Raw genomic sequence first — 26,872 nt, 5'->3', positions numbered from 1 at the left:
TGGAATTGATGTGGTCGAGAAATTGGTCTAGAGCAGGCCGGCCATGTGGCCAGATGACAAAAGTGTCGTCTACGTACCTCTTCCATAAGGTCGGGCGTAGAGTGGCAGTCTGGATGGCGTCCGTCTCAAATTTCTCCATGAAGATGTTGGCTACAACCGGAGATAGGGGGGAGCCCATTGGGGTGCCCTCAATTTGCTTGTAGAAGGTTCCATTCCAGGTGAAGTATGTATTGGTTAAGCTTAACCAATACATACTTCACCTGGAATGGAACCTTCTACAAGCAAATTGAGGGCACCCCAATGGGCTCCCCCCTATCTCCGGTTGTAGCCAACATCTTCATGGAGAAATTTGAGACGGACGCCATCCAGACTGCCACTCTACGCCCGACCTTATGGAAGAGGTACGTAGACGACACTTTTGTCATCTGGCCACATGGCCGGCCTGCTCTAGACCAATTTCTCGACCACATCAATTCCATACACCCAGCCATCAGATTCACCATGGAAGTCGAAAATGATGGCAAGCTACCCTTTTTGGATGTCCTAATCAAAAGGAGACCTGATGGTTCAATGAGCCACTCTGTCTACAGGAAAGCCACCCACACGGATGCTTATCTAAAACCGGATTCCCACCACCATCCATCTCAGAAGAATTCCCTCATCAAGACTCTATATCATAGAGCCCAATGCATCTCCGACCATGAACACATTTCCAGTGAACTCAAACACGTACGCCAAGCTCTTAAGGCAAATGGTTACTCCGACTATACAATCCGCAAAGCCATCACTCCAACCATCAAGAAGGATCCTGTTGAGGAGCCTTTCAAGACCATCACCTTACCCTACATTGCTGGGGTCACAAAAAAGATCTCCAAAATCCTGATTAAACACAAGATCCAGGTCCGATTCAACACAGTACATAAAATCCGTGATCTGGTACCGTCTGTAAAAGATGTGGTTCCAGACATACAGTACCCTGGCGTCTACAAACTAAGTTGCCTCTGTGGTAGCAGTTACATTGGGGAAACCAAACGACATGTCTCGGACCGCATCCGTGAACATAAAGCTGACCTGAAACACGGTAGGACTAACACCTCAGCCGTGGCAGATCACTGTTACAACTCAGTGGGCTCACATGATATTGACTTCTCCAAGACAGAGGTTCTCTGCAAGCCATCTGGCTATCATGAGAGATTCGTTCATGAGGCGATCCACATATACAAACACAGAGACAACTTTAACCGAGAAGATGGATTCTGGCTCAGCAATCATTGGAAGGACGTAATAAACCATTTCGATACACATTAGGGTGTGTAGAATAATACATAGTGTGATATTAAATGTATAAGATATAGGTTGGTTTACAGCAATACAGTATATAATTTAATGTTGGGTTTATCTATGGCAGTATATAGTACGGTATATGCTCGTGTGATGTAAGAGAATAAGGTTTAGATGGAAGCATATTATAGAATTTTTACGAGGTAAAATTGTAATGTATTACTTGCTGTTAGTAACTCAGCTTATTATAGAGTATAGTAAGTATACTGATGGTGCGATGCAGTTTATACTTTAGTTTTTTATGTAGTTTATACTTTAGTTTTCTACGTGTTGTTGAGTAACTGCAGCTACATATCATTAACATTCCTTTCCTTTGTTACTGCTAATCCCTGCACCCCCCTTGGTTGCTGCTGATCCTGCATAATGCATGGGCATAATATGACTTTGACACCCCCCCGCCCAACGCCTACGCATTTTCCATGAATATGCTAAATCCCTCTTCACATGCACATTCTTTTTGTTAAGGCGCTCTTCAACCCCCAATGCAGCTTATATATAAGCTCCTAGTTTGGTAGTGTCTCATTCTTCACCTGAAGACGGCTGCTTGCGTTGTAGCCGAAACGTCGTGAGAATTGTTTTATTATGTTTTATTTTTATTATTTTATTACTTCCCTTCTACGTGACTTTACCGAAAGAAACAAGAAGATGAATCCCTGCAGTCACGAAAGCTTTAAATCGAAATTTAACCGCCTCTACGGGGAGGGTTTCCACATAACTTTGAGATCCTTCAACAAGCTCCGGGATAAGAAGGCTCAGCTAATCGAGTCTCTCACCTTTCTGAAGAGATGCCGCGACTCTAAGGTAATACCAAACGCATTTACACTAACATCTGCTGCTGTAACTTCTTCTAATGCGAAACGAATTCTGTCTAGAACTAGCTTAGCTCTTATCTCAGAGAAAATCAGACTTACGCGCACCGAACTAGATCAGTTAGACAAGACACTCTACAAATCACACTTATCTTTGAGTGTAACAATGTCCACATCGGATTGGGAACATGTGGAAAAAATGACTGCCTCTTCAGCTGCCGCTATGTCGACTAAATGTAAGGACAACTTGATTTCCAAATTCAATCGCCTCTCAAACAAGAAACCGGACCCACACATTGAAAAGCTAGATATTAACAAAGTCGTAATTAATCGCAGTAACAGTCCTATTTCTGAAGGTTTGAAATCCGTTTTAGCTAAAGGACTAAACTTTGCAGTCACACCTAGACACATACCAGTTAATGATATAATTGCTCGAGTAGATGTAGCTCTCAAGGGCTTGAGTCACATCGCTGCAGACGTAGCAAGATCCGAAATCTCTGTAACCCTCAAAAACGCTAAGATGCCAGCTAGCAACATCAGCAAAGAGGAGCGTTTTGAATTAGCTCAATTAAAAAAGAGGGATGACATTGTCATCCTCTCAGCCGACAAAGGCAATGCCACTGTCATCATGGACAAAATAGAATACAACAACAAAATTCAAGAACTACTAAACGATGGCAGCTATACAAAAATAAAAAGAGACCCCACCAACAGCCTCGTCTCCAAAACCAACAACATCATTTCTGCTTCAACCGCATTAATTGATCAGACCAAACAGTTCTCGTTGAAACCTTCTGCAGCCAGACCACCAAGATTGTACGGCTTGCCAAAGATACATAAAGAAGATACACCTCTTCGTCCCATTGTCTCTACTATCAACTCCCCCACTTACAAACTGGCTCGTTTTTTGTCCGAAATCCTACGGCCTTTCACTGGAAAAACCACCTCTGCAGTACTAAACTCTACTGACCTGGTATCGACAATCAAGGGGATTGCCCTGTCCCCAGACGACCTGCTTGTCAGTTTTGATGTGGTTTCCTTGTTCACCAAGGTACCTGTGCCTGACACCATCGCAATCATTGAAGACTTGGTTCATCAAGGACTGAATGCTGGGGTACCCCCCCTGGTGAGACACTGCTTAACCAATACATACTTCACCTGGAATGGAACCTTCTACAAGCAAATTGAGGGCACCCCAATGGGCTCCCCCCTATCTCCGGTTGTAGCCAACATCTTCATGGAGAAATTTGAGACGGACGCCATCCAGACTGCCACTCTACGCCCGACCTTATGGAAGAGGTACGTAGACGACACTTTTGTCATCTGGCCACATGGCCGGCCTGCTCTAGACCAATTTCTCGACCACATCAATTCCATACACCCAGCCATCAGATTCACCATGGAAGTCGAAAATGATGGCAAGCTACCCTTTTTGGATGTCCTAATCAAAAGGAGACCTGATGGTTCAATGAGCCACTCTGTCTACAGGAAAGCCACCCACACGGATGCTTATCTAAAACCGGATTCCCACCACCATCCATCTCAGAAGAATTCCCTCATCAAGACTCTATATCATAGAGCCCAATGCATCTCCGACCATGAACACATTTCCAGTGAACTCAAACACGTACGCCAAGCTCTTAAGGCAAATGGTTACTCCGACTATACAATCCGCAAAGCCATCACTCCAACCATCAAGAAGGATCCTGTTGAGGAGCCTTTCAAGACCATCACCTTACCCTACATTGCTGGGGTCACAAAAAAGATCTCCAAAATCCTGATTAAACACAAGATCCAGGTCCGATTCAACACAGTACATAAAATCCGTGATCTGGTACCGTCTGTAAAAGATGTGGTTCCAGACATACAGTACCCTGGCGTCTACAAACTAAGTTGCCTCTGTGGTAGCAGTTACATTGGGGAAACCAAACGACATGTCTCGGACCGCATCCGTGAACATAAAGCTGACCTGAAACACGGTAGGACTAACACCTCAGCCGTGGCAGATCACTGTTACAACTCAGTGGGCTCACATGATATTGACTTCTCCAAGACAGAGGTTCTCTGCAAGCCATCTGGCTATCATGAGAGATTCGTTCATGAGGCGATCCACATATACAAACACAGAGACAACTTTAACCGAGAAGATGGATTCTGGCTCAGCAATCATTGGAAGGACGTAATAAACCATTTCGATACACATTAGGGTGTGTAGAATAATACATAGTGTGATATTAAATGTATAAGATATAGGTTGGTTTACAGCAATACAGTATATAATTTAATGTTGGGTTTATCTATGGCAGTATATAGTACGGTATATGCTCGTGTGATGTAAGAGAATAAGGTTTAGATGGAAGCATATTATAGAATTTTTACGAGGTAAAATTGTAATGTATTACTTGCTGTTAGTAACTCAGCTTATTATAGAGTATAGTAAGTATACTGATGGTGCGATGCAGTTTATACTTTAGTTTTTTATGTAGTTTATACTTTAGTTTTCTACGTGTTGTTGAGTAACTGCAGCTACATATCATTAACATTCCTTTCCTTTGTTACTGCTAATCCCTGCACCCCCCTTGGTTGCTGCTGATCCTGCATAATGCATGGGCATAATATGACTTTGACACCCCCCCGCCCAACGCCTACGCATTTTCCATGAATATGCTAAATCCCTCTTCACATGCACATTCTTTTTGTTAAGGCGCTCTTCAACCCCCAATGCAGCTTATATATAAGCTCCTAGTTTGGTAGTGTCTCATTCTTCACCTGAAGACGGCTGCTTGCGTTGTAGCCGAAACGTCGTGAGAATTGTTTTATTATGTTTTATTTTTATTATTTTATTACTTCCCTTCTACGTGACTTTACCGAAAGAAACAAGAAGATTTATTTAAAAGTCTATTTAATTAAGTAGAACGTGTTGTCTATATTTATTTAAAGTTGCGCATTTTGATGTGACGTCACATTTCTCAAACCCCCCCCCCCCTCGTCACACATTGTCACAAATGTCTGACCCCCCCCCAGGTGCGTGACGTCATTTATGGACGGCCCCAAATGCAATTGTTGTTTCAATCATTCAGAAAATAATAATAATAATTGACCAATAAACCATTTAAGCAATTCAACTTTACGAATCTTACGGCATACGTGCTTCGCAACTACTGGACGGTTTCCGCACTAGTTTTATTCAAAGACATATGGTGTGTGTGTCTGTGTGGCTGTTACGCAACACGTCTCCTGCAGGAGATGATTACAGCTCAGCAGAGTGTGCAGAATCGTCGAAACAAAATCAGGGAAGCGATTGGAACGACGAGACCACGATGCACGTTTCGCGCAAGGTGGCATTTAAACGCCCCTAGAATGGCTTCGGTGGATGACCACGCTGTTAAGAGGGGATTGATGGATGGAAAAGAGGAGGGCGATAGGGTAACATCCGTCGCGGAGATGGAGCGATGAAAATCAGCTGAGCTCGTGGCGCACGGGGGGGGGGGGGGGCTTTAATGGGTCGGTGCATCGTGGGACCATGAGAGAGGGAAAAGACTTTTGGAGACTTTAATCCTGCAATGGATTAATCATGGATGACGATGAGTGAAGTTGCAGTCGTTATTTACTGTAGCAATTTCAAGTAGTACTCTACTGTAATTTAAATATAGTATATATATACAGTACTATATTGACGTAGATAATCTATATACTGTAGTAATTCAGTCACCATATAATGTGGTGAGGGTAATGCAGTATCTGCAGTGTCACACGTGCACTCCACGTGGTCCCTCGCTGCTGACATAACAAGTACTGCATGTATACTCTTGGATCATTCGGTAAAGTCACGTAGAAGGGAAATAAAATAATAAAAATAGAACATAATACAATTCTCACGACGTTTCGGCCACAACACAAGCAGCCGTCCTCGGGTGAAGAACAGAGCTGTCGGAAAGACAGCATCCTAATGAACACTGCTAAGCTTGGCAGCGTATCGCGTCGTGATAATTTTATTGTTTTATTTCCCTTCTACGTGACTTTACCGAAAGATCCAAGAGTATGAATCCCTGCTTTAAATCGAAATACTGCATTTATGTTGAGGTTATGTACCGTATATTGAACTTCTTTTGCACCGTACGTAGCCAACCGTGCTATATTACTTCCAGTTCAACTCGAAAACAAGTTCTTCCCCCACCTATCCGTGCTATCTGCTCCCTGTACCAGTCCAGGCTCATCAAGAACGTCCGATTTCCCTCTGCCTATGGGGCTGTCCATAAATGACGTCACGGGATTTTTGACGATTTTTTACCCCCCCCCCACCCCTTCGTCACACAGCGTCACAAAAAGCCAGACCCCCCCCCTCAAATATGACGTCACAAAGCTCTGCCCCTGCCAAAAAAAATATAAAACATGCTTCAAATCGCTTTAAACTATTGTCATTGAAGTGCGTACTTAATGTGGCGCTGCACTCTGATGTTGTAGGAGAAAACATTTATTAAAAAGTAAATTTAATTAAGTAGAACGTGGTGGCTATATTTATTTAAAGTTGCGCATTTTGATGTGACGTCACATTTCTCAACCCCCCCCCCCCTCGTCACACATCGTCACAAATGTCTAACCCCCCCCCCCCCCCCCCAGGTTCGTGACGTCATTTATGGACGGCCCTTTTGACTGACTGAGCGCACCACTCCTCGCTATCAAAATTAATGTGCCCAATCGCGTAACGAGCGTGGGTGGCAGGCACGGGGTGCCTTGGGCCCCCCCTGGTGACCAAAGCTACGAGTTGGGTCCTCCCTTAACCACCATGAGATTTGTATTCAACAATAGTGTATGTGTTTTGTCTCTCTCTCAAATGTGGCAATCTTTGGAAGAACGTAATCAACCAGGAGGGGTGTTGACTGTTGTGTTAGCCGACTCTCTGTCTTGTATTGAATTATATTTCTCAGTTTATTAGGTTTGTTTTCTCCTTCATTTGTACCTGATGATGATTGCTTGTGTTGCAATCGAAACGTCGTATGCTATTATTTAATTTATTTTCTTTCTGCGTGACTTTACCGAAAGAACCAAAGAGTAATTCCTGCAGTCACGAAAGCTCCAGATCAAGTTTGAACCACCTCTACGGGGAGGTTTTAAGTTTGTTTTCTCTCTCTTTCTGTGTCTCTGTGTTGTCTCTCTCTGCTTGTGTCTGTCTTTGTGTCTCTGTGTCTTGTCTCTCTCTCAAAATTTCACACTTAAATTTTAATTTAGCAATCTTAAGAAGAACGTAATCAACCAGGCTATGCGTTAATTGTGTGTTGACCGACTCTCTGTGTTGCATTGCATTACATTTCCAAATTTTGCTAAGCTTGTTTGATTAAGTGTGTTTTCTCTCTCTCTATGTCCGTGTGTTGTAGTATTTTTTCCTGCAGTCACGAAAGCTCCAAATCTCATTGACATGCTAATTCCCACCCCCTCTCTCTCTGCCCCCCTCTCTCTCTATTTAAGGCCTCGACACAGAGGCGTTGTTTCTCTGTGTGCCTATGTGTGTGTCTCTCTCTCTCTGTGTCTCTGTGTTATCTCTCTCTCTGCTTATGTGTTTGTCTATGTGTCTCCGTGTCTGTGTTTTGTCTCTCTCTCAAATTTAGCCATCTTTGGAAGAACGTAATCAACCAGGTAGGGTGTTGACTGTTATGTTAGCCGACTATCTGTGTTGTATTGCATTATATTTCTAAGTTTACTCGGTTTGTTTTCTCTTTCATTTGTACCTGATGATGATTGCTTGTGTTGCAATCGAAACGTCGTATGCTATTATTTAATTCATTTTCTTTCTAGGTGACTTTACCGAAAGAACCAAAGAGTAACAGTGTAAAAGAACAAGAACTTATTTAGCACGCGGTTACAATTTTAGTACAAAAAAAAGCTTTCCTTTACATTCCACGTTTTATTTAAACTGATGTAGAGCAGTAACGTTTGGCTTCGGCAAATTACCCATCACGTTTTTTTTTCCTACGTTGTCATCATAGTGTGCAACCGGGTAGACAAGCAGGGTTGTAAGTGGTTGAATGTCGCCAAGGCGAAGCGCCCCTATAGCGTTAAATGTTCGAGCCCGTGAGCGTAATGATGTGATTAGACAAGAGCAGCCGCGATGTATAATAGCGTAAAGTGCGACCGTGCAAGACGAATCAAGTATTGGGGCTCCACTTGATCTATTGCCGCATCCCATGTCGTTACTAGGCCACTGGTAGTGTAGTTACTACGCCACTGATAATGTCATTAATTCGCCACTGGAATTGCCCCCGTTGTTATGTACAAGTTAAGTTGTGGACACATTGAGACGGCTATATGAATCCGCATAGTATAGTAAATTGTGTTTCATTGGTGCTCTGGCAATTGTTTTCAATTGAAGCTTTTGTAACTGCAGAAATTATATGAGTGTTACAAAATCTACCGCTAACATTTCATTGATAGTTGTAATATGTTATCTTTTGGCATAAAAAACGATCTACGTAGAAATATACAACAATGAAGCTTTGGGCATTACAAAGACAGTGTTTGAGAGATGCGGCAATAACATCAGACACTTGGCTCACAATAATTCAATATATTAAACTTCTCCTATGGCAAATTCTTAGATCTGGAGGTAAACACCTCCGTTTTGTTAAAATATACTCCATAAATGAGATTAGGGTTTCCCCCTTTTATCTGGCAACAAAAGAGGTTTTAAGTTGTTAAGACACCAAACTGAAACCTTTTACAAGGAATCATTTCTGCATTAACCACAATACTTGTGATCAAAATGCAAACAAAAAACTCCATAAATATTCACATAACGGAGATTTTAAAACAAACTTTAGCCTGGCAATTGCTAACACATACAGTCGAGGTAAAACCTATGCGTTGGTAACTATTCACATTTGCATGCAAATGTGGTCATGCACATACGCACCACAACATTGGCTAATATGTTCTAAAATATTCCACTCGGATTTCATTGATAATTGTAAGATTTTCCCGAAGGTTCGACAATAACATCAGATATTTGGCCAACCATTCTTAAATACTGTAGATTAAGCCTCGCCTGTGGCAAATGTTTACATCTGAAGGTAAAACAAACTCTATGCTGTTTAAAAAACTAAATTCACGAAGAAAAAAAAAACCTTTGGTCTGGCAATTGCTTACATCTCGCAGTAAAACCCCTGTGCTGACAGACTCCACATCTCGTGAGGGCACACAAAAAACCTTTGGTCTGGCAAGCGATCGTAATTAGAGGTAAAACCTCTTCTTTGTTCTTTCGGTAAAGTCACGTAGAATGGAAATAATAAAAATAAAACATAATAAAATAATTCTCACGACGTTTCGGCCACAACGCAAGCAGCCGTCCTCAGGTGAAGAACAGGTCTGTCAGAAAGACAGCGTCTGAATAGAGGTAAAACTTCCGGTCGGATCGGGTGTGCGCTTAGCGCCACGTGCGCACTCAAAGCATTAGGTGGCGACACGCGGTGAGTGAATCCGCGCTCTTGCGCCCCTTAATGACTTATTTGTCGTTATCCCCTCGCTTATGTTGAGCTTTCGTGTCGCCGCTGCTATAGGTAAACCTTCTAAAAACAACACTTTGCATTGACAAAGAGCTGAATATCATAATTGTAAACCCCATTGATGTGTAGTTTTTTGGTTTGTTCGTATTGTTTAAAACCTAATCCGCGAAAGAGTTAAATTACATACTCTTAGGTTTTTTTCGGTAAAGTCACGCAGGGGAAAAAGTAAAAATAAATATTTAAATTGTTGAAGTAATAATAGAAATAAAATAATAAAAATTACGTCTATTATTACGTCTATTTTTTTTACCTACGTGATTAAAAATAAATAATAAATTAATAGAAGTCTTAATAGAAATAAAAAAATCATTTAAAATTATATTATTACTTCAAATATTTTATTAATTATTTTTTACTACGTGACTTTACCGAAAAAACCTAAGAGTATGAATCCTTGCAGTCACGAAAGCTTCAAATCTAGAATTAAATTACATAGTTGTTCTGCAGGTTTCCGGCAGAGGCGATAATGCAAGTTATTTGGAAATTTTCCTTTCGCGACCATGTGCTTTCTTGTATAAAAGTCCGCGGTTTATACTTAAATAGTAGGGTTTGAGACGCAAGTTACTTTGCTTTTAGACAGATTTGATTTGTGATGCAAACTTAGAGGGGTTTTTTAAATGACGTCAACCTATTGTGAAATGGCGTTCTTTTAAAAAGTTAATGTCTTACAACCTAATACAGTACGTAAAATCGTGAAATAAAATGTCAGTTACTTTTGAATGTTTTATCAAGGCACTAACGAAAGTTGTATTTGTTTAGATCCTGAATAGTGTTTTACGTATCAAAACATGTTTGACAATTAATAGGAAATAACTTTGAGACCCAAGTGTTTTTTTGGAATACAAGCACAAGCTTCCAACTTAAATTGTCCATTCATAACAAATGTATACGTATATTTTGGCTTTAAGAGAATATATGATTTCTCAATGCCATGTTAGCAGGGGCCACCCAATTGTTGGCCTCATAATCGGTAAAATGCCCTCTGCACGTGACGCATTGTACCGTCTCCACAATGGAGCAATTATGACAGTTGTCGCACAAACCATAGAAAGCTTTTGTGAACAAAAACTTTTGACGGAAGCCCACATTGCAAAAGCCAAAACATTAAGAACTTCCCTGTAACAACCTTACACCATTTTCAGGGCATACTCCATTGGGATATTGGAAAATTGCCATTGGGAGTGTTGGTATGTGAGAAGAAACAATAATCCAGATAAAACTCCCTTTATAAAGAAATAACACTCAAATTCGTTGGTTCTTACGGTAAAGTCACGCCTCGGAAGCTAACCCCCTTTTCCTGAAGATGACCGCTTGTGTTGCGATCTAAATGTCTAGTTGTTTGTTATTTTTTGTTATTTTCTTTGAACCTATGTACGTGACTTTACCGAAAGACCCAAGAATGTGAATTCCTGCAGTCACAAAAGCTTTAAGTCAAGATTTAATCGCCTCTATGGGGAGGGTTTCCAAACAACTATGAGATTTTTGTAACAAACTTCGAGACAAGAAGGCTAATCTGATGGAGTCGCTCACATTTCTGAAGAGATGCCGTGACACTACGGTAATACCGATCGCCTTTACACTGCCAGCTGTCAATTCTCCCAATGCTAAACGGATCTTATTCAGGGCTGGCCTCGCCCTGATCTCAGAGAGAATAAGATTGCTCCGATTTGAACTAGACAATTTAGACAAGACTCTCATGAAATAACACTTAACATTGACGAAAAAAATGTCTACATCTGATTGGGAACATGTAGATAACATGACACCCTCTTCAGCCTCCTCAATGTCAGCTAAATGCAAAGATAACCTGATTTCCCAGTTCAACCTTCTTTCCAAGAAGAAGCCAGATCCACACGTCAAAAAGTTAGACGTTGACAAGATTGTTATCAATCACAGTAAGAGCCCAATTTCAGACAGCCTAAACTCGGTTCTAGCCAAAAGGATTGAATTTCGCAGTAACCCCTAAACACATCCCAGTTGATGATATCATTGCCCAGGTCGACGTAGCCCTTAAGGGTTTGTGACACATTACTGCAGATGTAGCAAGATCTGAAATTGCTACAATCCTCAAAAACGCTAAGACACCTATTAGCAACATCAGTAAAGATGAGCGCTTTGAGCTTTTTCAATTAAAAAAGAGATGCCATTGTCATCCTCTCAGCCGACAAGGGCAACGCCACAGTTATTATGGGCAAACCCAGATACAATAACAAAATTCAGGACCTACTTAATGATAGTAGCTATACCAAAATTAAAAGAGATCCCACCAACCGCTTCGTTATGAAAACCAACAATATCATCACTGATTCGACATCTTTGATCGAACCAACCAAGCGGTTTTCTTTAAAACCCTCTGCTGCTAGACCACGCAGATTGTATGGCTTGCCAAAAATCTATAAAGAAGGGGCACCCCTTCGTCCTATCGTCTCCAACATTGACTAACCCACCTACAAACTGGCCCGATTTCTGAGACCTTACAACCATTCACTGGTAAGACCATCTCAGCTGTACTCAACTCAGCTCACTTGGTATCGTTAATTAAGGACATCTCACTATCTCCAGGTGATTTACTGGTTAGTTTCGATGTAGTCTCTTTGTTTATCAAAGTTCCTGTGCTTGACACCATTGCAATCATTGAAGATTTGGTCCAACAAGGACTGAATGCTGATGTACCGGCCCTGGCGAGACACTGTCTCACCAACACTTACTTCACCTGGAATGGAACATTCTACAAACAAGTTGAAGGTGCTCCAGTTGTAGCCAATGTTTTCATGGAAAAATGTGATACAGATGCCATCCAGGCATCCACTCTACGTTTGTCCTTGTGAAAGAGGTACGTAGATGACACGTTCGTCATCTGGCCACATGACCGACCAGCTCTGAACCAATTCCTCAACCATATCAATTACATACACCCAGCCATCAAATTCACCATGGAGGTGGAAAAGGATTGCAAGTTACCATTCTTGGATGTTTAAATCGAAAAGAGACCAGATGGCTCAATGGGACACTCTGTCTACAGGAAAGCCACCCATACGGATGCCTACTGAAAACCTGACTCCCACCACCATCCATCCCAGAAGAATTCCCTCATAAAAACTCTACACCATGGAGCTCGATGTATTTCTGACCGTCATCACCTAGCCAGTAAACTGGAATACGTACACCAATCTCTCAAGATGAATGGATATTTAGACTACACAATCCGTAAAGCTATCACCCCAACCGTTGGGAAATAACTATCTGAGGACCCAATCAAAACCATCACCTTGCCATGCATAGCAGGGGCACTAAAATATTTCCAAAATCATGAACAAACACAAGATCCAGGTTCGATTTAACACAGTACATACAATTCGTGATCTGATCCCATCTGTGAAGGATGTGTCTGTCGCAGTAGTAACATTGGGGAAACTAAGTGACATGTCTCGGACCGTGTTCGTGAACATAAGGCAGATCTGAAACACGGTAGGACCAATACCTCGGCCGTGGCTGATCACTGTTTTAATGCAGTGGGCTCACACGAAATTTATTTATCTAAGACGAAGGTACTTTGCAAGCCCACTGGCTATCAACAAATTCGTTCATGAAGCCATCCATATATATAGACACAGACACAATTTCAACAGAGAAGATGGGTACAAACTGAACAATCATTGGAAGGATGATATCAACCAGTTTAAGTCAGAATTGGCCATGATTTTCCCATCCTACCACCTTCCGATGTTAGTTGTGCTTTACGCCCATTTCAAACTTGCGCTTTCACAATCACTTCGCGTGCCGACCCCTTGATTGTGACTCTGCTACCTGCCATTAACATGCTAATCTCTCTTTAATATGCAAATTTTCATCTGGCAGCCCTTTGATTGGTGGAAAACCAACCACCGTCGGATTGGCTGCTCACCACTCACATTTGCATTGGCTGCTGACATTTGAGCTACGTCCATTTCAAACCCTTATAAACAACTTGCCTTGGAAGCTAACCCCCTTTTCCTGAAGACGGCCGCTTGTGTTGCGTTAGAAATGTCTAGTTTTCTCTTATTTTTTGTTATTTTCTTTGAACCTATCTACGTAACTTTACCGAAAGACCCAAGAATATGTATTTGTATTACCGAAAGAACCAAAAATAAGTCTACATTATAGACTGCCAGTACGCTCACTCAGGTTAAGAACCAGGCTACAGTCTACATTATAGACTGCCAGTACATTCACTCAGTTTAATAATTACTGCTACAGTCTACATTATAGACTGCCAATACGCTCACCAAGCTTAAAAATACCAGGCTACAGTCTACATTATCGACTCCCAGTACACTCACCAAGGTTAAGAACCAGGCTACAGTCTACATCATAGACTGCCAGTACACTCACCCAGCTTAATAACAATTGCTACAGTCTACATTATAGACTGCCAGTACACTTACAAAACTTAATTATCAGGCTACAGTCTACATTATAGACTGCCAGTACACTCCGATTAAGAACCAGGCTACAGTCAACATTAGTGGTTTTAATTACATTTATTTTTATTATTATTTTTATTTTTCTATTTACGTGACTTTACCAAAAGAACCAAAGAATATGAATTTCTGCAGTCATGAAAGTTTTAAGTCAAAATAACACTCAAGTCATTATTTTTACATTCAGGTTCCTAAATGTAATTTCTTCACTGACATGGCCGCAATGCGGCCATGCAGCCTTCAAAATTTAACAAAACTAGGGTCGCCTTAATCTAACTCCTGTGGAGGGCGTCTCAGCACTTCGTCCGTCGCCTCCACTGATGCCCTCTTCTCCTCCCTCCATGGGTGCGGATTACTACTGACTGTAATGTATGTTCGGTTGCTCCGAACAGTCACCTCATGTGACTCTTCCCCTGTCACCACGACCATCCCCCCAAGCGTCGGCCACGCACTGTCCTTACATATGTGCAGTGAGTTCAACCGAGTCGCAGAAGTACTCTTTGGAGGCAACACATTTATTGATACCAACACAAAAGGGTAACAGCCCTTTCACCAGATAACAACCTATGGTGGTGGACCCACAGGCTAACTACACTAATTACACTCGGAGTAGCTACAACAGACATGACCCCAGCTTGGGTCCAGGTCCACGTGTTGGTGATTCTTCTCGGACAGAGAACGTAGATCTTCAGGATAACAACGGCTGGACCCGCCCTGAGCCACGACCACCTTCGAGAATCCTTGAGCAGGATCTCGGCCCTGACACGTGACCACTCCTAGCCCCGTGTCCTTTGGTATCAACCAGAGTGCCATGGCCCTTAGTAACCCTATTCCCATGGCCAACACTCTCACACCCGATCCTGTAGGGGTCGGCACTGCACGCAGATCGTGGTGCCACGCAGCACTGCCAGTCAGGGCTCACCGATTCCCTCTATGGCCGGTACTGAACCCACATACACGTGGTGCACGCGATGTCAATACATCGCACGCCGTGCCTCTCAAGAGCGGGCATTACACAGTGACACCCGCGATGTCACTACATATGTATGGTGTGTAGGCACATATGCCTACAAAATAAATATATTTTTGGGTGGGGGTCAACTTTCTATAACTTTTTGATTCAGGCCTTCTGAAAGGCTCATCATTTAGTTGACACCCATGGAACGCCGCACTTTTATAATAGAATGCTGGCGAGCAGCACGCCTATGCTCTGCGAAATACGCCGACTAATTGTTTTTACACTATTTACTTTGGGGTGGAACAAGTGAATTCTTTACAACTGCATCGCTTTAATTCATAATCGTGATTTTGCTTTTGTCAACTTAGTTATGGACCCAAGTGGGCAAATGTACTCCAGGAACGAAGGCGGGGTTGCCATCTCTTAAATATTTAATTGCGTTTCCTGTTAAAAAATTGGGATAGAGCTATACAACCACTGACATTTTACTGTAAGAAATATTGACGTGGTCAAAACCGGTTTTTTGGGTATGACGTTGTTTGAACTTCCTCAATTCAATTCCATACACAGCGAACAAACCATTTCAACATCGTCAGTGGCACTGCTTGAAGGTGTTATTGCCACCATCATCGTCAGGCCTGCCTAATCTGTCCGCTACTGGATGATGTATGACAATTAAGTTGCTCCACAAGAGTAGATAAGTGTGGTCGGGAAAGACGTGTACAACTCAGACGCCGGTAAGACTTTAAAATGTGTACGTTTGTCTGAATTGCTGCACTGGTGTGTTGCGTTCTCTCTGTCCGTGTGTGTACACATTGTGTAACGTGCCCCACCACTTCTTACTACGTAGGGGTTTTTGCCGTTCTGCTGAAAAAATCAGGGAGCTTTCACGTTTGTCAGGTACGCTGCAAGTGAAGTGAATTCACAATATTGGGGTGATTGCGTTTCCTCCGGTATTTTGACGTGCATAAATGTATAACTGAGAATGTTTGACAGATGTATTGTGCGCATGTAAAAATGTCATGTGTTTCGTTTCGTCTTTCTCCCTGCCTGTGTCACAGTTGAGATACCAGTGGAAACATGGTGTGGAATTTTTTACATATAATAACCGTTCTGGCAGCTGTACTGAGTGTCCACGGTGAGCCCTGAATGTTTTCTCCATGGGGAATTTGATACAACGTAAATCTTTGATCAAGCAGTAATTGTCAAAAATGTGTGTTGTTGATGCAAATACTGTACGTTTGAAGTGGACTCTGTCCATTCCAGGAGATGCCTTGTGTATGTTTTTACAAAAGTGAATGACACTTGAAATCATCTACCATATCAGACGTACCAAGAAGCTTACTAATACCAATGCCCATCCATATCTGTATAATTGTTTGAACACGATTGGCAATTAAACACTATCATTAAAGTTTTGTTAGGGGGAAAATCCATCGCGGGGGTTACGTTCTTGAAAATAGCCGCAATTGGCAAATCCACGCTCCGCAAACTCAAAGGCAAAATATAAGCTTTGGCTCACGCTGCGTTATACGACATCCCCTCCTTTTGTTTCATGTTGCCCTAGATTAACCCAAACATGAAACGGGAAGTGTATTTTTTTCATGTAAGTCAGAAAAATCGCCTCCTCACTGGGCTGGCAACAACTTGTGACCTGGGACCCACGATGGGCTGCGTAGGAGATAAGATGGAGACAAGACGGCACGTGTATTCTTCTGTAGCAGCATCATCGCGAGTAGTGTAAAGCTATAGTACCTTTACGATGCATGCTGTACAGAAATCTCGCAGTCATCCTACGAATGGTCGAGCCACAGGGACGCGATTGGCGAACTATACCTCAATAGATTTGGCACGAATGGTCAAATCCGCGATTGGAAAACCCGCAATGGGCGAGGTTTTGGTGTACTTGACATTGTATCTGGAAGCATGAACAATGAAACCTACATTTACTCCTGATGGAAGGGCCACCACTTGCAGTAGCACTAGAGAGCCTACTCTTCCGTGCTAACTAAACCTTTTGGAAGAGGATTACCCACGTTTCCCATCCACACGCAATCTGCCCGATCGACTCAGATGTAGCCAAGTAAACTGCTGGGTGGACAGGCAAAGGTGATTTAAGAACTTTGCCCATTGCTTGAAATTCCGTATCGGAAGATTGAACTGATAACCTCTGGCTGGTATGCAAGTCCAGTGTGCCATTACACCACGGCAGTATCCAGACTGTTTAATCATGTAAATAAGCACTGTACATTTGACAATTTTTTTAAAACAGTCTGCCTTAGCAGCAGACCATGCTTTCCCACCTGATGACGGACGCTTGTGTTGCGCTCGGAACGTCGTGATTTATTTTATTTTATACCTACGTGACTTTACCGAAAGAACCAAAGAGTATGGATTCCTGCAGTCACGAAAGCTTCAAATCAAAAATAATGAACAGGTTACGACCTCCACATGGACCCGCCCCTCATTAATAATCATGAGCGGGTGACGTTACTCCGCATGGAGAAGCCCCTCATTCTAGATTTGAAGCTTTCGTGACTGCAAGGATTCATACTCTTAGTTCTTTCGGTAAAGTCACGTAGGTAAAAAATGAAATCAGATATTTTGCTGTGACAGTTTCACCTGAAGACGGAAGCTTGTGTTGCCTCCGAAACGTCGTGATTTTATTGTTTTTTGTTTTTTATTAATTTTGATTTCATTTTTTACCTACGTGACTTTACCGAAAGAACTAAGAGTATGAACCCCCTCATTAATAATCATGAGCAAGTGACGTCACTGCAAATCGAACAGCCTCATTAATAATCATGAACAGGTGACGTCCTCCAAATGGACGCTCCCCCTCCATTAATACAAAATAGCGGGTGATGTCACTCCACATGGGGGGCAGAACCCTCACGTCACGCGATCTACGTAACGCTATCGAGACATAGAAGTATAAAGGACGTCATGATGAACAAGGGATTATAACCTTTAAATGAAATAAGTCTGTGTCACCGCGAACTTACAAATTGCACACGAATGGATGCAATGATTCACTGCAATACACCCGTCCTTGGACGGGCAAAAGGCTCGATACACTTTAACTGCATATCTTGTACACTTTATATAATACTAGCGGGAAGTACCCGGCGTTGCCCGGGAGAAAAATATATATTTAAAACTTATCTTAAAAACATAACATATCCATACACAAGTACTAAGCTATTGTGAAAGCCCAGCGTTCCGTTTGTATATTTGTCCATCAACAACATTTTAAGAGGCTTGAAGAAGTCCTGAATCCAAAAGTAATAGAAAGTGGCGGGTAAATAGTTGATCTCAAAGGTTTCCTAAAATTGTCGACCTCCCCCCCCCTAAAAAAATATTTTTACCACTCCATAGGCATATATACCTACACACCCTACATACAATAGTGAGTAGAATCTAGCGACTCTATAGTAGTGTAATAAAACACTTCGACGACGGACGTTGACTTGTGTCTTTATTTATATCTGTGTCGACTGAACAGCTCCACGCTCCTTCTTGTATATTAACCATTCCGTTCTTCTCTGCGCGAACCAAAGAGTAATTCCTGCAGTCACGAAAGCTCCAAACCAGGCAACAGTCTACATTAGTGGTTTTATTTAATATTGTTATTTCATTTTTATGATTTTTATTAACTTTATTTGTATTATAATTTTTCCATCTACGTGACTTTACCGAACGAACCAAAGAATATGATTTCCTGCAGTCACGAAAGTTTTAAGTCAAAATCTATAATAGTACAAACTTCACAGAGTGTATTGATGAGGCCTAGTCCCGTGCAGAGCCCCCGGCCTCGCCTAGATTGCCCAGCCAGCCGAGGTGGCACCTTGGCAGGCTGGGCCTCGGCTGCTACCTCCCCACCCACGATTCCCCCCCCCCCCCCCCGCTCTGCAGTAGTATCTACGGCCTACAGTAGTAACATGTACCGCCTATAGTAGCAACTGCACACATTGAGGACATCACACTGTGAATAGTTTACCTCAGCGTTTTGTGTATTTTTATTGCATTTTTGACGCCAATGAGAATTTTTCCACAACTCCACAATTCGCGCGAGTGTGCGTTGCTAGGGGCAACCACGGCTTTGTCACGCATGCGCAAATACGTGCTTTGGCGCGCGCTGAGCGGCGTAATGAAATAATAAATGTAACTAAATTGTAAATTTTAACTATTTTTAAGTTGACGGATGCGAAAATGGAATAGCGCTGGCTCACCACTGGGGTTATGGCGTGGTACCTGGGTACTTTTTAAAATCGTAAACCCCATGGTTTGCGAGCCATATCCTTTGCAAGTTTCGTACACAGACAGACAAAAAATTACGTTTATAGGTAAGATCACGCATTATAGTGTATTCATATTATAACATTACATAGAATTCCACAGTATTTAGTATGGACATTATAATGTATTTACATATTTTGAATACCATTAAAATGTTTTAATACTTTTCTTGTATTATCTGGTTCGGTGTGGCTATATACAAAATCCGGCGAGCTGGAGTTCAGCTAGCCAGGGTTTTGCTCCACGTTGTAAAATCCTAGCACTGCATTTGATCTTGTTATACCGTAACCCTAAGTACTTTTGACTTCTGTTAACTTTGATCGTGCCTTTTTGACATGTGCTTCTAGTTGCCGTCTGAACCTTGGAAACCATTACGAACTTCGATGTCTTATTTGCAAACCCTTTTTTTCACTCAGATTCCCAATTCGCTTGATCCGTGCCCTGGAAACTAGTGATCTTCACAGGTCCACTGTCCAAGACAGTCACCCAATACTTGTATAACTGTTTCTGTGTTTTATTTAGACAGAATTACATTATCGTAAATTATGAGTTGAGGGTGAGAACAGTTTTCTAGAAGACAAGCCACGACTGGATTAAATCTCCTGTGCATCAGTGGCTGTCTGTCTGAGCTAGTGAACTCGTTTTATAGGAAATTTGGTTCGGGCCTTTTTGGAATGTCTCGCCATCCAGAAGTGAAAACCCAGACCGACACTCACACTTAACTGCAGTCCTGTTCAACTGTTTAAATGACTGCAGCCAATAACATGTTTCGAAATGGTGGGACATGGAACATAGTTACAGTAGCTGAATATGCATTAACGATCACCTGCTCTTGTTTAACAGGACAGACAACCCCAACACCATTGCCAACACAGCTGCCAGTGACACTACAGACAACACCGTTGACTATTGGTAAGACACGCAGTGCTTCAAACTTTCTACCAGATAAATTTTGCCAGGAAGGATGAAAGCCTGTTTTTTTTCATCTTTCAACATGCCTAATGTAATACTAAAAGGATCAAAAACTAAAAGGATGTGAATATATGGGAGTTGTTTGGATGAACTTTATGTTTGTAATGGAGAAGTGGACTACAGGTAACTTGATCAACGAAATATGATGAATCAAGCATAAAAGAAGATTCCATATGTATAACATTTCACTTAATTCTTAACTTAAAGCTTTCGTGACTGCAGGAATTCATATTCTTTGGGTCTTTTGGTGAAGTCACATAGATGAGTTCAAAGAAAACAAAAAATAACAAAAAACTACGACGTTTCGATCGCAACCCAAACATTCGTCATCAGGAAGAGGGGGTTAGCTTCTAAAGGTATAAATGTTTGAAATGGGTTAGCTTCTAAAGGTAAACTGTTTATAAAGGTTTGAAATGGGCGAACCCTGTCTTCCTGATGACGAATGCTTGTGTTGCGATCGAAACGTACTTTTTTGTTATTTTTTGTTATTTTCTTTGAACCTGTCTACGTGACTTTACCGAAAGACCCAAAGAATATTTCACCTAATCTTTTTCACTTTGTAAAATAATGACATAATTTATTGTGTTTTATTAGTGTGTGTAGGAAGTGAATTCCAATGTGCTGATAATAAGGACTGCATCCCTGGACGTCTTTACTGTGATGGGGAGCCCGACTGTACAGACCAGAGCGATGAGACTGCAAACTGCCAATGCCGCTCAGACCAAATCCGTTGTAGCAATGGAACCTGCCTTGGGATAGTGTTCGTGTGTGATGGAGTCAACGACTGTGGAGACTATTCAGACGAAAACAACTGCAGTGAGTTAAAACATGGGATGTATACTTTAAATTACGAATGCCATATCTCAATGTAAAATCTGTATCATTTATAGAAGGATATTAATTGACAATTGTTTTTTCAGCTTGCACACCGAATCAGTACAAATGCAATAACAGCAACACCGAATGTTTGGACCCGCTCTACGTCTGCGATGGAGAAACTGACTGTAGCGATGGATCTGATGAAAGTGACTGTGAGAAAGGTTTGTTTAACAAAAAATATGAAATCAATTACCTGCTTACGAATAACTTTCAAATAGTTTTTTTTCCTCTATGCAACGTGGAATCAGTTCAGCATAAAATTGAACATCAATCCATGATGTGAAAGTATACAACTTGATCTCACTTCATCTTTTTTATAATGTATATCCTACCAGAGTGTTCCAGCAGTGAGTTCCGCTGTGCCGATAAGAAGCATTGCATCCCTGGACGTCTTTACTGTGATGGGGAGCCCGACTGTGCAGACCAGAGCGATGAGACTCCAAACTGCCAATGCCGCTCAGACCAAATGCGTTGTGATAATGGAACCTGCCTTGGAATAGCGTTCGTGTGTGATGGAGTCAACGACTGTGGAGACTATTCAGATGAAAGCAACTGCAGTGAGTAAATCATAATGAAAACTATACTTTCGCATTTTGAATGTTCTATATTTATGAATAGAAAATTTGTATCATTCCTACGAAGTCATTATTTTATGTATTTTTTTCAGCTTGCACTCAAAGCAAATACAAATGCAATAACAGCAACATCGAATGTCTGGACTGGCTCTACGTTTGTGATGGAGAAACTGACTGCAGCGATGGATCTGATGAAAGTGACTGTGAAAGAGGTTTGTTTAAAAATATACGATCATAAAATTAACTACCTGCCCAAGGATAACTCGCAGATGGTTGTGTTATATCTACGTATTTGGGAAATTTGCATACCACGATGTAACTGGAAATGGTGTGAGAACACATTTTGAACCATTAAATAGATGTCAAAGTGTAATCTTTACCCAAAACACATTGTTTATCTATGTCATACCAGAATGTTCAGAAAGTGAGTTCCGATGTGCCGATAAGAAGCACTGCATCCCTGGACGTCTTTACTGTGATGGGGAGCCCGACTGTGCAGACCAGAGTGATGAGACTCCAAACTGCCAATGCCGCTCAGACCAAATCCGTTGTGGCAATGGAACCTGCCTTGGAATAGTGTTTGTGTGTGATGGAGTCAACGACTGTGGAGACTATTCAGACGAAGACAACTGCAGTGAGTTAAAACATGGGATGTATACTTTAAATTACGAATGCCATATCTCAATGTAAAATCTGTATCATTTATAGAAGGATATTAATTGACAATTGTTTTTTCAGCTTGCACACCGAATCAGTACAAATGCAATGACAGCAACACCGAATGTTTGGACCCGCTCTACGTCTGCGATGGAGAAACTGACTGTAGCGATGGATCTGATGAAAGTGACTGTGAGAAAGGTTTGTTTAACAAAAAATATGAAATCAATTACCTGCTTACGAATAACTTTCAAATAGTTTTTTTTCCTCTATGCAACGTGGAATCAGTTCAGCATAAAATTGAACATCAATCCATGATGTGAAAGTATACAACTTGATCTCACTTCATCTTTTTTATAATGTATATCCTACCAGAGTGTTCCAGCAGTGAGTTCCGCTGTGCCGATAAGAAGCATTGCATCCCTGGACGTCTTTACTGTGATGGGGAGCCCGACTGTGCAGACCAGAGCGATGAGACTCCAAACTGCCAATGCCGCTCAGACCAAATGCGTTGTGATAATGGAACCTGCCTTGGAATAGCGTTCGTGTGTGATGGAGTCAACGACTGTGGAGACTATTCAGATGAAAGCAACTGCAGTGAGTAAATCATAATGAAAACTATACTTTCGCATTTTGAATGTTCTATATTTATGAATAGAAAATTTGTATCATTCCTACGAAGTCATTATTTTATGTATTTTTTTCAGCTTGCACTCAAAGCAAATACAAATGCAATAACAGCAACATCGAATGTCTGGACTGGCTCTACGTTTGTGATGGAGAAACTGACTGCAGCGATGGATCTGATGAAAGTGACTGTGAAAGAGGTTTGTTTAAAAATATACGATCATAAAATTAACTACCTGCCCAAGGATAACTCGCAGATGGTTGTGTTATATCTACGTATTTGGGAAATTTGCATACCACGATGTAACTGGAAATGGTGTGAGAACACATTTTGAACCATTAAATAGATGTCAAAGTGTAATCTTTACCCAAAACACATTGTTTATCTATGTCATACCAGAATGTTCAGAAAGTGAGTTCCGATGTGCCGATAAGAAGCACTGCATCCCTGGACGTCTTTACTGTGATGGGGAGCCCGACTGTGCAGACCAGAGTGATGAGACTCCAAACTGCCAATGCCGCTCAGACCAAATCCGTTGTGGCAATGGAACCTGCCTTGGAATAGTGTTTGTGTGTGATGGAGTCAACGACTGTGGAGACTATTCAGACGAAGACAACTGCAGTGAGTTAAAACATGGGATGTATACTTTAAATTACGAATGCCATATCTCAATGTAAAATCTGTATCATTTATAGAAGGATATTAATTGACAATTGTTTTTTCAGCTTGCACACCGAATCAGTACAAATGCAATGACAGCAACACCGAATGTTTGGACCCGCTCTACGTCTGCGATGGAGAAACTGACTGTAGCGATGGATCTGATGAAAGTGACTGTGAGAAAGGTTTGTTTAACAAAAAACATGAAATCAATTACCTGCTTACGAATAACTTTCAAATAGTTTTTTTTTCCTCTATGCAACGTGGAATCAGTTCAGCATAAAATTGAACATCAATCCATGATGTGAAAGTATACAACTTGATCTCACTTCATCTTTTTTATAATGTATATCCTACCAGAGTGTTCCAGCAGTGAGTTCCGCTGTGCCGATAAAAAGCATTGCATCCCTGGACGTCTTTACTGTGATGGGGAGCCCGACTGTGCAGACCAGAGTGATGAGACTCCAAACTGCCAATGCCGCTCAGACCAAATCCGTTGTGGCAATGGAACCTGCCTTGGAATAGTGTTCGTGTGTGATGGAGTCAACGACTGTGGAGACTATTCAGATGAAAGCAACTGCAGTGAGTTAATCATCATGTAAACTATACTTTAGCGTTTTGAATGTCATATATTGATGAATAGCGGTAAGTACCCGGCGTTGCCCAGGCGAAAAAGGCAGACACACACATGGACTTACACACAGACATCTACCCACACACATAGAAACACATCGACTTACACGCACACGCACATATGGACTCACACACACAGACATCGACTTTAGACACACAGATATGTAGTTACACACACAAATGGACTCACACACACGTAGACTTATATATATCGACTCACACATACATAGACTCAACAACAACCGCCATTCACCACTAAATGGCGGTGACGTAACCACAACGCTTGTGGCAGGCTATGTGCACCTTGAGGCCACGTGAAGTGTCGAACGCCTGCCCGCTGGCAGGAGGTCACGGGGCAGAGCCAGATGGCACAGGTCGACTGATTGAGACGACTGGCTGATGCAGCACCTGTGCCCCCTACTGTGCCAACTTGCTGTACATTATCCACCCGGCGCTCCGCTCGTTGTTGTGAGCGTCGCATGGAGTGTCCGATGGTACATAGACTCACACACACATTGACCTACACAAACACACATGGACTTACAAAGACACACATATCGACTAAGACACACACATATGGACTTACAAAGACACATATCGACTAAGACACACACATAGGGACTTATACACATACATGGACCCACGCACACACATCGACTTACAGACATATCGACTCACACACACATACATAGACTGACACACACACATATGAACTTACGCACACATATCGACGCGCACACACATGGACTCTCACACACATACACACATTGCTTTACACACATGGACTGACACACATAGACTCCCACACGAATATACATGTACTCACACACGCACATAGAGGCACACACACATGGACTGACACACACATGGACTTACACACACATACACACATGTACGTACAGACACGCACACATGGACTCACACTGCACACGTGGACCAAAACACAGAAAGAAATGGACTTACACTGACTCACATGGAGCAATGCACACACAGCGACTAATACACACGCACATCGACTGACACAAACACACAGACATATCGACTCACACACATACGGACACATCGACTTACACACACATCGCCGCAGATATGCACATCGACCCACACGCACACATGGACTTACACGCAGGCATTATTATTGTGAAAAGAAGTAACTGAATAAAAAAAAGTAGTTGTCTACACACGCACATCACGCACACACATTGACTAACACACACATGGACTTACGCACACACACACACATCGACGGTATGCACTATCACTACAGCAGTGCATACTGTGGTGGTGGTACCTTCTTTCCCTACAGCAGTGCATGCATACTGTGGTGTAAGCTGCTATGATTAGAGCGGGGCAAGCAACAGTGGTGGTATCTGCTATGATGACAGCAGTGTATAGTGACTGTGGTGGTACCTGCTAGCACTATAGTAGTACATGCTAACTGTATAGCAGTATATATGGAATGTATAGCACAAAGTAGTAAGCAGACAGTGCCGTGGTGAGGCGTAGTCTCGTGCAGAGCCCTCAGGCTCGCCTAGATTTCCCAGCCCGCCGAGGTGTTACCTTGGAAGGCTGGGGGCTGGGCCGGTCCCCCCGGCAACGCGACAATAATGTGATGTAAGCGCTATAATCGTGATATGTAGGAGCTGTATAGTAGTTTCAGGACGCATTGGGGTATAATTGGGGTTTGGTGGGGAGAAGAGGACATCGCACAGTGAAGAATGTACGTGTGTCTGGTGTGTTTTAGCTGCATGTGTAAGGCGAAGGAAAATTTGTGGCGATCGTGTGTGCGTTGCTAGGGGCAAGCCATGTGGGCAGAGCAAAGTGTAATGAGATAAATATTTATAAGACAAATTAGTGGGACTTACGTCTTATCTAAAAGCATATAATACAAAAGTGTGCGACTTTCCTTGGGCGATGGCGCGTGTTGATTGCTGCTGGGGGTCACCTCGTGGGCGCTGTAAGTGCAGCTGGCTGCGTTGTGACCCAGTGCGTGGCGAAGGGAAATAAATAAATAATAGGCAAACTTTCAAGTGTTATAAATATCTAAAAAAAAACGCTAAACTAATTGAAAGGTGACAGACGTGAAAAGGGAATTGCCTATTCCCACCTCGGGGCTTAGGGCGTGCTGGCAGGCAATTTTTTTTGGTCGTAAAGGGCACTGTTCGAGAGGCAAATCCCTCGCCAGAGCACGGGCGTGCGGAGACTTTAATAGATAAGAGAAGAGACTGTAGGGGGCAGGTGCTGTTAGCGAGTACCTATGAAGGCCGGCACGGCACACGAGGGGGTTGGTGGCCAGCACCACGCCCGGCCGCCTTTGTCTCCCCGGTGGCGATGTTCACACCACACCAGTTCATTGTTTGAGGCTGAGTCGACGTATGGGAGGCCCAGGACCGGTTAAAATTATCCTCACCGGTGGTGGCTGTGAGCGGGAATCGAACTCGGGTG

At 42.3% G+C, this 26,872-nt stretch overlaps 1 protein-coding gene across 1 annotated transcript in view; it reads left to right on the top strand.

The window, feature by feature from the left end:
* The window catches only part of LOC133339999 (low-density lipoprotein receptor-related protein-like), a 77,257-nt gene that overhangs the window by 33,509 nt on the left and 16,876 nt on the right, over positions 1-26,872 (top strand). The window contains exons 3-15 of the mRNA XM_061548098.1: positions 16,186-16,262; positions 20,267-20,335; positions 20,990-21,211; positions 21,316-21,435; positions 21,610-21,831; positions 21,942-22,061; positions 22,262-22,483; positions 22,588-22,707; positions 22,882-23,103; positions 23,214-23,333; positions 23,534-23,755; positions 23,860-23,979; positions 24,155-24,376. Of these exons, the coding sequence (XP_061404082.1) occupies positions 16,205-16,262; positions 20,267-20,335; positions 20,990-21,211; positions 21,316-21,435; positions 21,610-21,831; positions 21,942-22,061; positions 22,262-22,483; positions 22,588-22,707; positions 22,882-23,103; positions 23,214-23,333; positions 23,534-23,755; positions 23,860-23,979; positions 24,155-24,376 (2,059 nt within the window). The 5' untranslated portion in view covers positions 16,186-16,204. The remainder of the gene's footprint in view (positions 1-16,185; positions 16,263-20,266; positions 20,336-20,989; positions 21,212-21,315; positions 21,436-21,609; positions 21,832-21,941; positions 22,062-22,261; positions 22,484-22,587; positions 22,708-22,881; positions 23,104-23,213; positions 23,334-23,533; positions 23,756-23,859; positions 23,980-24,154; positions 24,377-26,872) is intronic.

Source organism: Lethenteron reissneri, chromosome 9 (assembly GCF_015708825.2).
Source record: "Lethenteron reissneri isolate LAM-NWPU_2019-01 chromosome 9, ASM1570882v1, whole genome shotgun sequence".
NCBI classification, from domain to species: Eukaryota; Metazoa; Chordata; class Hyperoartia; order Petromyzontiformes; family Petromyzontidae; genus Lethenteron; species Lethenteron reissneri.
The sequence above is the reverse complement of the archived record's forward strand: the minus strand, read 5'-3'. Positions and strand labels throughout refer to the sequence as shown.